The 15,873-nt window shown below is 51.6% G+C and overlaps 1 protein-coding gene across 3 annotated transcripts in view; it reads right to left on the reverse strand.

The window, feature by feature from the left end:
- The window catches only part of CNTN1 (contactin 1), a 988,997-nt gene that overhangs the window by 384,546 nt on the left and 588,578 nt on the right, over nt 1–15,873 (reverse strand). For all 3 annotated transcript variants that reach the window (XM_085653079.1, XM_085653080.1, XM_085653081.1), the window contains one exon: nt 2,219–2,369. In XM_085653079.1, the coding sequence (XP_085509205.1) occupies nt 2,219–2,369 (151 nt within the window). The remainder of the gene's footprint in view (nt 1–2,218; nt 2,370–15,873) is intronic.

Here is a 15,873-nt window from a genome sequence, read left to right on the forward strand (position 1 = left end):
CCGCGTGCCCACTTCATGCACCAAGATGGCCGCCCGGCCCCAGCGCGACCCTAGCCTACAGGCGCCACTCCGGCTGGAGGACATCGCGCTCCCCTTGGGATGAGAAAGGGAGGAGAAGTTTCCATCACACCTCTGCGCTTCCCTGGGAAGGTGGGTTTCGATCGACCCGCCGGCCTCCCCGAGGGCTGGCTCCACGCCTGCTGGGTGTCTGGGGCTCCTCCCGACCCGGCCCTGAAAGGATCAAAGGACAATGGCAGGAAACCCCCAACAAGCGACCCCCAGGTGACAAGACCCCTGCCTGCACAGACTCCGGACATCAAAGGGGAGTCGCCCTATAACAAGGGGTGCCCTGGGACTGTCCGGCAGATTCGCCTTGGAAACACCTGAGCCCTGCTGAGTGACTCGCGGCTCCCTGAAGATCGTAAGACCTCCGAACCTGTGCTTGAGCCCTGCTGAGTGACTCGCGGCCCCCTGAAGATCGTAAGACCTCCAAACCTGTGCTTGAGCCCTGCTGAGTGACTCGCGGCTCCCTGAAGATCGTAAGACCTCCGAACTTGTGCTTGAGCCCTGCTGAGTGACTCGCGGCACGCTGAAGATCGTAAGACCTCCGAACTTGTACTCGAGCCTGCTGAGTATCTCGCAGCGCCCCCAGACTCCCTTGGTCCCGCCGGACCCCACGACGACAAGCGCATCCCCCAGCTCGAGGATTGTGAGCTGTGCGCCGGATACGCTCCTGCATTTGATCCATTCCCCCAAAGACTGTCCCGCTACCTCCTAACCCCCCTCCAAGACTTTGTGAGCCCGCGCTCTACTTGTATATATATTGCCTTGCTGATCATAAAGATCTTACCACTCCGACCTGATAAAGATTTGTTCTTAAGAACTCTCGGTGTGGTGTCTCTTTGTCGTGTGGTGCCGAGTGTACGATCCTAGATACGAGATTCCTCCCCTGAGGAGTCTCCCGCCAGTGCCCGGCTACGATACCTCGAGGGTTGGTCTCAGGACAGTCAGGGCCCCCCTCCGGGCCCCTCTGAGGTCGCCTTCTAACACCCACCCTGCCCCTCCCCCGCCCCGCCTTACCGCCCCACGGAACTCCCTCCACGGGCCGCGGCTGCCTGCTCCATCTTTTTCCAGCGTTACCTGTAGTCTCGAGTGACTTAACTGTGGCAGTGTGGTTATTGACATTTTCACAGGAAATTCCACTATGTCTCCAGATGGAACCGAAGTGATTTGTCTAGTGTAAGCAAGTACAACACTTGTTTAAGCACCAGAGTCCAGAGACAGAATCACTTCTGCTGCCTCCTTTTTATGGGATTTGCAGTGCGCCTATCTGTAGGAGTAATCTGCATCAGGATGTTGACTTTCTCTATTTCTGTGGGAAGCTCTGAGTTTACCTGTATACAAACCTAGTGTTCACCCACAGAATATTGTTTCCTTTCATTGTTTATCCACATTTGAACTACCTCTTCTTCTCTGTCCTGTTTCTGTTTCTTATTTAGTCGTCCTTGCTTTATCCTGGTGCATGCCATTGGCTGCTACTCTGCACTGGTACACCCCTCCTGCCCTGTCTTCCATAACAGACAGTTTTGTTTATTGTACAGACAGCTTATTTTGTGCTTCCCGGGCACTTCAGTGTATATATTTTTATGATGTATTATATCCTTCTAAATCTGTTTTCATCCTTCTTTATTTCCAAATAGCACCTGCCCGAATTGATTCAATTGGTTGACACCTTGCTCTTCTTCATATAGTAAACCTTCTGCTTGACCTCCTACCGCAAAATGAACTTAAAGAAACTCTCTTCATCCATTACATTCAGTGTATGTAATTGACCTAACTCGAGCTGTAAGAAGAAGTGACATGCAGTCAGTTCCTCTATAATTACCGTTACTTCCCTAGAGCAGGGTGGGGCCACACTGCCTACATCCAAGTGCCAGTAATATTTTGAGTAGCACTCTCCTTTAGTTAATAGTGAGTATGCATTTTCCTTGAGAATGCCATTTAGACAGACTAAAAGCACTAATAAGTAATTTCAGTGAGTCACAGAAACAAGAAAATAAAATCGAATGCAAATGTTTGCTTATAAGTAGATAATCGTGATTTCAGAAGCATGCCCATTTTACACAGAACAATTCAAGTCGCTTTTTGTAAAAAAATAAAATCATATGCAAAAATGGTATTGTCAGAATGGTAGTAGCTTCCATTTCTCATCACTCACCGACTGTTATTTGTCAGCAGCTCTGTTCCTTTGCTCCATGAGATTTTGGGTTTTGGTGCAGCTTTCGGTTTACATTCAATTATCACACGCCCTCCTTTCGCTGCTAAAATTCTCTTCTTCATAGGGTTTAGTTCAAAATTTGGGGGAAGTGCTATGAGGAAAAAGAGAGCAATGGTAGTTATGTCTTAAGCCTTATAATGTCACTGTAATATACATCCTCGCCCGGCATATTGTATAAACTGGAAATAGCAGCTAAAGGGTACTCTTGACACAAATGAAGAATGATGGACTTCAGTGCGGCTGAAATGACCTCTTCTGGAAGTGCACGCCTAGGCAGCGGTGAGGGTGTTTTATGAGGACCCTGTTCAGATGCTTGTTGTGACGGCTGCACCCAAGGACTGCAACATTGGCAGCGCCTAAACCCAAGAAGGCACAGAGTAGGAGACAGATCAGGTGCTGCACGGGGTGCGAGCTACAATGACTGATGCATCACTGCTACATGCTCTACACTGTCCGGGCATGGTACCCACGTCCTCTTCTCAGTACAGCAGAGCAGGAGACAGATCGGGTGCTGCACGGGGTGCGAGCTGCAATGACTGATGCATCACTGCTACATGCTCTACACTTGTCCAGGCATGGTACCCACGCCCTCTTCTCAGTACAGCAGAGCAGGAGTCAGATCGGGTGCTGCACGGGGTGCGAGCTGCAATGACTGATGCATCACTGCTACATGCTCTACACTTGTCCGGGCATGGTACCACGTCCTCTTCACAGTACAGCAGAGCAGGAGACAGATCGGGTGCTGCACGGGGGGCGAGCTGCAATGACTGATGCATCACTGCTACATGCTCTACACTGTCCGGGCATGGTACCCACGTCCTCTTCTCAGTACAGCAGAGCAGGAGACAGATCGGGTGCTGCACGGGGTGTGAGCTGCAATGACTGATGCATCACTGCTACATGCTCTACACTTGTCCGGGCATGGTACCACGTCCTCTTCTCAGTACAGCAGAGCAGGAGACAGATCAGGTGCTGCACGGGGTGCGAGCTGCAATGACTGATGCATCACTGCTACATGCTCTACACTGTCCGGGCATGGTACCCACGTCCTCTTCTCAGTACAGCAGAGCAGGAGACAGATCGGGTGCTGCACGGGGTGCGAGCTGCAATGACTGATGCATCACTGCTACATGCTCTACACTGTCCGGGTATGGTACCCACGTCCTCTTCTCAGTACAGCAGAGCAGGAGACAGATCAGGTGCTGCACGGGGGGCGAGCTGCAATGACTGATGCATCACTGCTACATGCTCTACACTTGCCCGGGCATGGTACCCACGTCCTCTTCTCAGTACAGCAGAGCAGGAGACAGATCGGGTGCTGCACGGGGTGCGAGCTGCAATGACTGCTGCATCACTGCTACATGCTCTACACTTGTCCAGGCATGGTACCCACGTCCTCTTCTCAGTACAGCAGAGCAGGAGACAGATCGGGTGCTGCACGGGGTGCGAGCTGCAATGACTGATGCATCACTGCTACATGCTCTACACTGTCCGGGCATGGTACCATGTCCTCTTCTCAGTACAGTAGAGCAGGAGACAGATCGGGTGCTGCACGGGGTGCGAGCTGCAATGACTGATGCATCACTGCTACATGCTCTACACTGTCCGGGCATGGTACCCACGTCCTCTTCTCAGTACAGCAGAGCAGGAGACAGATCGGGTGCTGCACGGGGTGTGAGCTGCAATGACTGATGCATCACTGCTACATGCTCTACACTTGTCCGGGCATGGTACCACGTCCTCTTCTCAGTACAGCAGAGCAGGAGACAGATCGGGTGCTGCACGGGGTGTGAGCTGCAATGACTGATGCATCACTGCTACTTGCTCTACACTGTCCGGGCATGGTGCCCACGTCCTCTTCTCAGTACAGCAGAGCAGGAGACAGATCGGGTGCTGCACGGGGGGGCGAGCTGCAATGACTGATGCATCATTGCTACATGCTCCACACTTGCCCGGGCACGGTACCCACGTCCTCTTCTCAGTACAGCAGAGCAGGAGACAGATCGGGTGCTGCACGGGGTGCGAGCTGCAATGACTGATGCATCACTGCTACATGCTCTACACTGTCCGGGCAGGGTACCACGTCCTCTTCTCAGTACAGCAGAGCCGGAGACAGATCGGGTGCTGCACGGGGTGAGAGCTGTAATGACTGATGCATCACTGCTACATGCTCTACACTGTCCGGATATGGTACCCACGTCCTCTTCTCAGTACAGCAGAGCAGGAGACAGATCGGGTGCTGCACGGGGTGAGAGCTGTAATGACTGATGCATCACTGCTACATGCTCTACACTGTCCGGATATGGTACCCACGTCCTCTTCTCAGTACAGCAGAGCAGGAGACAGATCGGGTGCTGCACGGGGGGCGAGCTGCAATGACTGATGCATCACTGCTACATGCTCTACACTGTCCGGGCATGGTACCCACGTCCTCTTCTCAGTACAGCAGAGCAGGAGACAGATCGGGTGCTGCACGGGGTGCGAGCTGCAATGACTGATGCATCACTGCTACATGCTCTACACTGTCCGGGCATGGTACCACGTCCTCTTCTCAGTACAGCAGAGCCGGAGACAGATCGGGTGCTGCACGGGGTGAGAGCTGCAATGACTGATGCATCATTGCTACATGCTCTACACTTGTCCAGGCATGGTACCACGTCCTCTTCTCAGTACAGCAGAGCAGGAGACAGATCAGGTGCTGCACGGGGTGTGAGCTGCAATGACTGATGCATCACTGCTACATGCTCTACACTTGTCCAGGCATAGTACCCACGTCCTCTTCACAGTACAGCAGAGCAGGAGACAGATCAGGTGCTGCACGGGGGGCGAGCTGCAATGACTGATGCATCATTGCTACATGCTCTACACTTGCCCGGGCATGGTACCCACGTCCTCTTCTCAGTACAGCAGAGCAGGAGACAGATCGGGTGCTGCACGGGGTGCGAGCTGCAATGACTGATGCATCACTGCTACATGCTCTACACTTGTCCGGGCATGGCACCACGTCCTCTTCAAAGTACAGCAGAGCAGGAGACAGATCGGGTGATGCACGGGGTGTGAGCTGCAATGACTGATGCATCACTGCTACATGCTCTACACTGCTGGGCATGGTACCCACGTCCTCTTCTCAGTACAGCAGAGCAGGAGACAGATCGGGTGCTGCACGGGGGGCGAGCTGCAATGACTGATGCATCACTGCTACATTCTCTACACTTGCACGGGCACGGTACCCACGTCCTCTTCTCAGTACAGCAGAGCAGGAGACAGATCGGGTGCTGCACGGGGTGCGAGCTGCAATGACTGATGCATCACTGCTCCATGCTCTACACTGTCCGGGCATGGTACTACGTCCTCTTCTCAGTACAGCAGAGCAGGAGACAGATCAGGTGCTGCACGGGGGGCGAGCTGCAATGACTGATGCATCACTGCTACATGCTCTACACTTGCCCGGGCATGGTACCCACGTCCTCTTCTCAGTATAGTAGAGCAGAGCAAGAGACAGATCGGGTGCTGCACGGGGTGCGAGCTGCAATGACTGATGCATCACTGCTACATGCTCTACACTTGTCCGGGTATGGTACCACGTCCTCTTCTCAGTACAGCAGAGCAGGAGACAGATCGGGTGCTGCACGGGGTGCGAGCTGCAATGACTGATGCATCACTGCTACATGCTCTACACTTGTCCAGGCATGGTGCCCACGTCCTCTTCTCAGTACAGCAGAGCAGGAGACAGATCGGGTGCTGCACGGGGTGCGAGCTGCAATGACTGATGCATCACTGCTCCATGCTCTACACTGTCCGGGCATGGTACTACGTCCTCTTCTCAGTACAGCAGAGCAGGAGACAGATCAGGTGCTGCACGGGGGGCGAGCTGCAATGACTGATGCATCACTGCTACATGCTCTACACTTGCCCGGGCATGGTACCCACGTCCTCTTCTCAGTATAGTAGAGCAGAGCAAGAGACAGATCGGGTGCTGCACGGGGTGCGAGCTGCAATGACTGATGCATCACTGCTACATGCTCTACACTTGTCCGGGTATGGTACCACGTCCTCTTCTCAGTACAGCAGAGCAGGAGACAGATCGGGTGCTGCACGGGGTGCGAGCTGCAATGACTGATGCATCACTGCTACATGCTCTACACTTGTCCAGGCATGGTGCCCACGTACTCTTCTCAGTACAGCAGAGCAGGAGACAGATGGGTGCTGCACGGGGTGCGAGCTGCAATGACTGATGCATCACTGCTACATGCTCTACACTGTCTGGGCATGGTACCCACGTCCTCTTCTCAGTACAGCAGAGCAGGAGACAGATCGGGTGCTGCACGGGGTGCGAGCTGCAATGACTGATGCATCACTGCTACATGCTCTACACTTGTCCAGGCATGGTACCACGTCCTCTTCTCAGTGGCTGAGTATTTGTCCTGGGCATAAGGAACCTCCGTAACAAGGTGGCCCCTAAATATTGAAACACTTCGAATGCGCATTTTAGCTTCCTTGGCGTGACGTGCATGCGTGTATGCCGTGGGACACTAAGGTCTAAAGTGCATGCCTGCTTTGCAGTTTCATGCAGCGCTCCCTCCTTGGCCCTTCCAGAACAGATTCATTTATAAAGAGATCGGCTCATTGAAGATAACTGAGGGAAGGCTACACCGCGAACATGCAATTATGAAATCACAAAACTGGATTGCTATAATTAATATGTAAACGTTGCTACCGATAGCAATAAAACAAAAAACAAAAAAAGATTTTTCTGTTCCTAAAGTACGAGTTACTTACCTTCGGTAACAATGTATCTGGTAGAGATTCCTTCATGTAGAATTATCCCCAGGCGTGAGACTGGACCCGGAAAACTTTTTTACCCAGCATCCCTGCTCGTCGGGGGGACGGCATCACGCGACTCCGCCCAGGCGTCGTCCGCGTACGTGAAGTCAGCGAGGTCACATAAGTCCCACCCCGTTGCGCCCACATCAGTTTTCTTCTGAGAACTTTTCTGTGTCACAACGCGGAGTCAGCAGACAAAACTGTGAGAGTATAGGAACAGTGTGCGAAGGAGCAGAAAAAGGAATGGTGTGGAACAACACCATAAAGAGCAGTGCCCGGCACTGCAGTACCCAAAGGCAGGGAAAGAATAGCAACCCTGCCAGTACGGAGACAGGCCCCCCCCCCACCCCCCGGAGACAAGGGACATATGTAAAAATGTCACGATAACATGCAACGGGACTACAACCCCAACCAAAGGCAAGGAAGGGGAACCAGTCAGGGGAACACACGGAACGACAAAACTCCAAGACATTCCCATCACAGAGTGGGACAACCCCCATCAGGAACAAGGGCAGAGGCACAGCCAAAAGACCCCAACCTCAATGAGCGCAAAGAGCTAGAAGTACCAACAAACCTAACCTCCCATGTGACAACAGGGAGGAAAAAGGGACAGCCTGACAGAAAGAGGGAAAGAATGTACCCATAGAAGACACAGCCACCCACAGGGAAGCAAGTGCAAAAGACCAAATCACAAGCCCTCGCAGAACGGGGAGGAAGGGCGGGCCATGAAGGAATCTGCGGCTAGAAACGTCTCTACCAGATACATCGTTACCGAAAGTAAGTAACTCGTACATCTGATAGAGACTACTAGCCACAGATTCCTTCAAGTAGAATAGATACCATAGCCATACCCAAGGGGAAGGAGGGTCTGCGAGAGGACCCCACCCACCTGAGCACAACAGAGGGGCGCATGGGGCCGAGTCCGAAAACAGGATGAGGAGCCCCATCCCCCAGGCAAAGGGAAACCCCCTTCAGCAGGAGGCCACCAACCCCAAGGGGGGGTGCGGGAAAAGAAGAGAAGAAGAAGATAGCCTGTCCTCAATCAGCAGAGGAAACAAGGCAAGGCTCAAAGAGGCCAAACACCCCACGCCCACGTGAGGCAACAAAACCTCCGCCCAAGGCCAAGGCAAGGAAGGGAGCACCGAAGGAGAAGAGCAACCTAGAGAATCCAAGGAGAAGAGGCAGAGCAAAGGCAATCGCAGACAGGACGGCGCCGGCAGCAAGAAGCAGGCGGAAGCCGAAAAGGGGAACTCAAGGTCATCCAGGAAGAATCGTTCAATGCCCCGCAGCGACAAACTGCACATGCAAAAGCGTCCAGAAGTCAGGGACCATCCCCCCCACAGGGAGAAGAGGTAGAACCGAGTGCAAGGCCCACTGGAAGCAGCGGAGAAGGCAGGATGACAGTGCCACTAAAGCCCCAAGAAGGCACAACAGTGCAGAAAGAACAAGAGGGCGGCACTGGCAAGCTCCGCTAGAAGCCAGGGACACCACAGAACGAAAAACTCAAAGCAAAAAGGCGAAGAAGAAGGTTGCATCCGCAACATACCATAACGCCATGAAGAGCAGAAGCCCGCAGACGACCACAACTCCCCAGCACATACCAGGGCTATATAACAGCCAACCCTGCCCCACATAGGGCATGTCATATCCCAAGACATGAGAACCTCTAAGGAAGAAATTTCCGCAGCAGAGGACAACAAAAAAGACCTGCGACAAAAAAACCCGTAGGAGGCCTATCAAGCAGCCAGAGGAGAAACACAGAAGGCCCAATCTCAGGCCCAGCATGGTGTAAAAAACCCAAAGGAAACACACACAGTCAAAAAGGGCTGGCCAGCAGCCAACAGAACCACAGCCTCAGCAAGGAGGACTCGAGTGGCCATGAAGCACACAGAACAGACAACCGGGGAGACCCGCCCCAACGGAAGAACAGCTCCAAGAACCAGATCAACACGCAGGTCACTTAGGAGGAGAAGAAGGAGGGGGAGGAGGAGGAGGACGAAGCCCCGCCAAGAACCTCTGTATGGCTGAGTCAGCAGGGGCATGGAACAAAAGAGCACCATCGAAAGGAAGGTCCACCAGCCGTTCTCGAACATTCTCCGGGAACACACTGTCCCGAAGCCAGGCATTGCGACGAAGGGCAACCGAAGAAGCCATGGCATGACCCAGCACCTCCGAGATGTCGAGAGCAGAGCGAAGGATAAACGCCGCCAGCTCTCGACCATCCAAGACATGGTGTCTCAAATCCACACAGGCACCCTCCTGAGAAGCGGCAGACATGAGGGACTCCGACGAATCCCACAAGCAAGAAATGGCCCTAGCCAAAACACACAGTGTGTTAAGGGCCGCAGAGCTGCACTGGTTGAGGCAACATATTGCGCACCCAGGAGTCCAGCCAGCGGGCCTCCCGTGACGGGGGAGACAATAGCAGCGGCAAAGTAGGAAAGGCAGACTGCAAAAGGGGGCCTCTAGTCGAAGGGTGAAGAGAAAGGCACACCGGATCACGCGGTGCCGGATGGTGGTGGTGCAGAAGGTGCTGGGGCACCGGGTCCCCCGTGGCGGGCCGGCCCCAAGTCCCCAAGAGAGAAGAGTGGAGTGAACCCTCGAAGGGAAGCAACAGTTCCCTACCACCAGAGCCCTGATGGAGAACCTCCAGAAGATGATCTGCGGGGAAATGGGTAGCTGGATCACCCATGCGCAAAATTCCCACAGCCGTGGAAACAGCGAGGGCGAAAGCCGCACCCGCCTCCGTAAGGCCCCGCGGAGGGGAAAGCAGCTCCTCATTAGGTGACGGCTGCAAGCTAAGGTGGCCATTCCCCAAGCCAACCGGAGGAAGGAAGGGCCAAGACCGGAAGAAAAGGAAGAGGGACCGAGGAGTGGGGGACTTGCGGCTCCTCCGGCACAGACATCGGTCGTGGAGACGGCGAGCAGCCGCCTTTAGACAACGTCGGGAAAAAAGCCACGAGCAACCGCCGAACCTCTGGAGAAGAGGCGGCATCCGAAGACGAGTCAACGACCCGACGTTGGCCCGGCACGGAAGAGTCCTCAACCTGAGGCAGGACACCGTTATCGACCGGCGTCGGAGGAGACGCCGGGTCGACCTCCGACACAGCACACGGCGCAGGAGACCGGAGCTGGACCGGAGCCGGTGTGGCGAAGGGGCGCCGACGGAACGGCACCGACCTGACCTCCGACGAGGCAGTCGCCTGCGCGGAGGGACAAGAAGGGCCCGGGGAGGGACGAGAAGACCCCGCCAGCCGCAACTCGTGACAGGGCATGACGGGCCCTCCGCCGACCCCTGTGGTGCCGCCAAGGCCAGCAGCCGCTGGTGCCGTAGCGGCATCACCTTAGCCTCGGACAAGGCCGCCACCTGTCCCAAGGACCGAGAGGGGCTCGGGGTGCGACCCGAGCCCCGGCGACCTCCGCCGACACCACAGGGACTCCCGTGGGAGTTTGCGGCGTCGCAGAAGTGCCGTGGTCCGAAGGAGGGACCCCGAAGGGCTGCACCTCAACGGCCCCACATCCTCCGAGCCTGGATCCGAACCAGTCGGCGCCGGGAGGGCCCTGCACACTCTAAGGGATCCTCTGACGTCCCTGGAGGGGAAGGAGGAGGAGGAGAAGCCAGCGAGGCCTGCAAAGCCGCCGCATATGTCTTAATCTGGGCTCTGGTCACCCCCACGCTGGGAAACAGCAGATAAGGGAACGACACGCGGGGCCGCACTACCCGCGGAGAGCCTAAGCCCCTCGTGGACAAACTGTGACACTTATCAAGAGGCGAGCGGCGCACTTGCGACCTGGGAGAAGATCGAAGTCGGCGAGGGAAGCAGCGGGTCCGAGAACCCTCCTCAGTGGCCGGGCGAGATAATGAGGCCGACCTGGACACACGAGCCGAAAGAAGTTTCATCCAGCGCTCACGCCGGGACTTCGGCTTCATCTGCTGGCACACCTCACAATCAGTGGAGTCGTGGTGCTCCCCCAAACACCACATACAGATGGGGTGAGGATCCATCGCCGACATGAGGTGGCCACACGACAAACAAGTTTTAAAGCCCGAAGGCATTCGCACACTGTTCCCACACACGCAGCAACAGCATAAGGGAAAGGCCTAAACAGGCCCAGAGCACAAACCGGATCCGCGTTGCACACGGAAAAGGAAAAAACTGACGTGGGCTCGCTGGGGTGGGACTTATGTGACCTCGCTGACGTCACGTACGCAGACGACGCCTGGGCGGAATCACGTGATGCCGTCCCCCCGGCGCGCAGGGATGCTGGGCAAAAAAGTTTTCCGGGTCCAGTCTCACGCCTGGTGATAATTCTACGTGAAGGAATCTGCGGCTAATAGTCTCTATCAAATAATGGCTTATGCAGAAGGCCAAAAAATCATGCCTCGTATTAAACCATTTACCCCCTTAGAGTAATTTGCTAATATCTAAGTTCTAACGTATGTTGTAATCGCTATATATTTGGTTCGTTTTCTGACATATTAAATAACCTTGCCATATGACAATATTACTTGTTAAACGTGCAGCCTTTGCCCATGCGTGTCACATGCACATAAAGACATGGAAAACGTGATAGAAAACACAGTGATCTCCCACGACAGCCTGCAATTGTCACAATGAAGGAAAACAGTGGTGTCCTGCCACAGGATCCAGACCACTGTGCTCACAAGGCAGGGACACAGTTAGAACAAAGATTTTAAATGAGTTTGCAATACCGACTTACACCATCTGAATCGAACTGCATACGGTGCAATTCTGTGCAGTGCACAGCCATCAAGGATACACAATGAGGTACAGCAGTTGCTGGCAGATGAAGTGGTGTTTGGAAATGTAAACCTCTTAACAAGGCCATTAATGAAGACAGGTATGACAACCAAATAATATATTTTTAAAACGTGTATTTACTCATTTCCATGTATTCAGCAATTGACATGTGCGTTGTTAAACAGTACACATATCAAAATCGTATAGAGATTCCATAGTACGGAATATAAAAAAGGAATAAGAAAATAAACAATAAGTTGTCCCAACCAATAAACGAACTGAAGATTCATCAGATCGGGAATCTAAGTAATAAAAAAAAATCCGAAAACAGCATTTGTTCAATAATCAAATACAATGCAGGGAAGGGTTAGTCATCAGAACTTAGTGGGAGAACAAGACATGCGCTGCTTGATCCTAGTGAAGAGATAAGGTGAAAAACTTGGCTACAGAACCCTGCTGTGCTAAGGTATGGAGAGGGTACGCAACATTATACACATCTGAATGTTCACGTTGGCTTTTCCCTTTTCAATGGATACTGGGCATCGATCAAGTCACAACAAGACCCAATTTGTGACCTTCAAACATCCCCCTTTCTTCCACAGTGAGATATATGTACTTCATTTTCTGCTGCTGCCCACTTGTGTCCACTGAAGGGCCCTGTGTTTTACCTCATGGTCAGAGGTTCAAATCCTGATGGGCCCTCTCAGCCTTTCATCCTTCTGAAGTTGATAAAATGAGTACCATTAAGGGCCCGATTCTGATGTGATACGAAACCTTCCCGATCGAACCGGTTTGGAAATGGTTTCCGCCCGACTCGGCTCGGGAGAGTCCGACTGACCGAGTATGATGCATCCAGATGCTTCCAGATACGATTTGGTTGGACTCCCATTGACTTCTACGGAAGCCTATGTTCCTAACCGCATCGTAATCTGGCCCTCGGTTGGGAAGACACATTCCTGATCTGATTCGGAAGGAGCAAATGCCGTTAGGAGGCCTTCCTAACCATATCGTAATCGGGCCCTAGGTGGGAATGCTTTCCTAATCGCATTGGGCTCTAAGTTGGGTAACAATAAATAACTGACATTCAGTGCCAAGATGGAGAAAACAAACATTACAACGCAGTCATTACAACGCAGTCATTACAACACAACATCCTTTACATCACATGCCATTACAACACAGCCATTACAATGCATGCCACTACAACGCATGCAATTACAACGCATTACAAGTTAATTAATGGGAAATAGTCATTTTTACCCCTACACTATCCATCACTTACCCTACTGTTGCACTCACTGGAGTGGTAATAATATTTTTTACTCCTACACTATCCAACACTTACCCTACTGTTGCACTTACTGGAGAGGGAATAGAAATGTTTACCCTTCTATCCAACACTTACCCTACTGTTGCACTCACTGGAGTTGGAATAGTAATTTTTACCCCTACACTATCCACACTTGCCCTAAAAGTATTATGCGTTGTAATGGTATGCATTGTAAAATCATGCGTTGTAATGGATGTTGCGATGTGAAAAAAACACGTTGTAAAGGCATTCGTTGTAAATGTTTGTGTTTTAACGTGTCCTATTCCACCAAGATACCCTTTTGGGTGAACAAGCGTTTTACAAATACACGTGTTATGTTTATGTTGTAGTGTTCAGTTGTCCATCTACCATGCCTGGAGCCCAAAGGGAGAGCAATCCATATCTTAGCAATTAGAAAGGCCAAAATAACAAATCTACAGTTGGACCTCTCAGCTTTGGGTCAGGGCATCAGGGCCACCCGACACATCCTGAAATTAAATAAACTGCATCTACCTATCAAAGAATTCACCTGGAGTGTCTGCTGTCTTTAAAAGGTCTCACCTTAGAGACAAGCCCAAAGCATGTGAAAGAAGACAGCTTCCTCTACTTCTCATATTTGTCTTTAAAAGGGAACCTTGTGAACATAGTGGGTAATTATTTTGGCATTAGTTAAGTAAAGCCTGCTTCCGTGTCAGTTTCCCATTTCACCTTTAGGTCCATTACCTAACATTTAAATGCTACTGAAATAGAGTAATAGAAGATCATCACCACCATCTTAAAGTCTCTGAGAATGAAAATTGCCTGCAATACCTTTTCCAAAGCAAGTTTTGAGGATTTTATATGCACTGCCCACACTATTTGAAATCCAGGGGAGCACTACTACAGAAGTTCAGGAGCATCTACCAAGTCCAGACTCTTTAACACATCTAGTCTAACGGTACATAACTATTCTTAGTAGGGCGGGTAGTCAATTGCAAACCTACTACTTCGGAATAGACCTTTTGCCATAGTTGTCGCACCAGTGTTGTAAATATCTATGGAGTCTCACATCGCTCCCCTGAATGCAGCCATTTCGTCACCCACTGGAGCTGTGCCACAGGTAACAAGATTCAAAGGGGAGTGTGCTTAAGCTACTTTCTTTGATCAGTAAATGTAGTTTCAGCAGTGCAACACTACTTGTACCAGCATTACCAGTACAAGTATAGCAGCAGGGAATTGAGTTTCTGCAACAGTTGCTGCTTAAGAATCCAGAGAATATTAATAAAAAAAGAACAAGAGTCGAGGTCGAAGCACTATTATGGACAGGGCAACCTTACCTATCGTCAATATTGGCCAATGTTTCCAGAAAACGATCAAATACCGAGCGGCAATATTGGCCCTAGTAATGTTACCACCTATGGCATCCTTTGACTGCCCATAATTTCTACATCAGATACTGGAAGGCATGTGGTTATTATCAAGAACTATGTTTGTCAGAGAGATCAATCTGTGCTCATGATAAGTGACTGAAGGGGAAGAGGCAAGATTTACTCACATTGACTTTAAGGGGTCAAATGTTCCATCATGCACTCCAGGACCAGCTAGACAAAGTGCATGTAAAGAAGAACATTGTCCACATATAACAATATTGTAAGAATGTCACAGTTGATGTTTATATACCATGTGTTTTACCTATACATCTTATATGGAACGCCAAGTGCTCCATTGCTAAAACACAATAATGGCAACAGAGGGCAATTCTAATGTGTTCATTTCCATCTCGACCAGGAACCTCAGATAAAATTACCAGTCTTGAAACATGCTGTAGGCTGCAAGTACAAGAGCTGGATCAACATGATAAACTCCTCCCAAAGCCCATGCAGTCCAGGACATAAAAAGGAGGCACCCAAGTGTTTAAGTCAAAGACATCTTCCATATCAATTGAAGCAACTGCTAATCCCAGCACAACACATATACAAAACTCTCTCTATACTCGGGTAGGTTACCTGCCAGGTACAAATCCCTCTGGTTTAGGTGGCCCAGATCAGGCAACAATGCCATCAACCTCCTGGGAATTACCTTTCTCAAGATCTTACTGTCTAAGTTGACCATTAAAGGGACTGAGGTGGTGGGGGGTAGTAGGACAAATTATCAAGTGAATCACAGCTGGGCTTCAGCAAATCGATGATAATTGCTTCCTGTGTAATGTGTGATAGGGCACCCTTAGATCTTGCAGCTAAATACCTTCCATTGGCAATCACTACCCATCATTTTAATGGCAGCTAATGTGAGAGGACTGTCTAACACCTCCATCCACTTGAGTATTTTTGGATTGGTGCTTTCTACAGAGCTGCAGAGAAAGGCTCCATCATAACCAATAAAGAGTGAGTAAAGTAGAAAGTCTACCAGACTGGCAAGATGGCGGCCGCGTCGGCGGCTGTGTGAGTGGCTTGAGAGACGCGCTCCCCGATGCAAACCTCCCCGTGAATTCTCCTCACCTGCATGCTACATTGTATCTGCTGCAATGTGTGTTCTGACCGGGTAATGCTGTGGCTGCACCTTCTTCGATTCTCGGCGTGCGGAAGAGCCGGGAGAACCGGTACGAGCTCAAGAAGCAGCCCGTGGCGGTTGGCTCTTCTCGGTCCGGCTCAGTTGCGGTTCCTGAGGCGGAAAGGCTTCAAAGCCACAGGGCAGCAGGCAGTAAGCATAATGGCTCCGAA

Source organism: Triturus cristatus, chromosome 4_1 (assembly GCF_964204655.1).
Source record: "Triturus cristatus chromosome 4_1, aTriCri1.1, whole genome shotgun sequence".
NCBI classification, from domain to species: domain Eukaryota; kingdom Metazoa; phylum Chordata; class Amphibia; order Caudata; family Salamandridae; genus Triturus; species Triturus cristatus.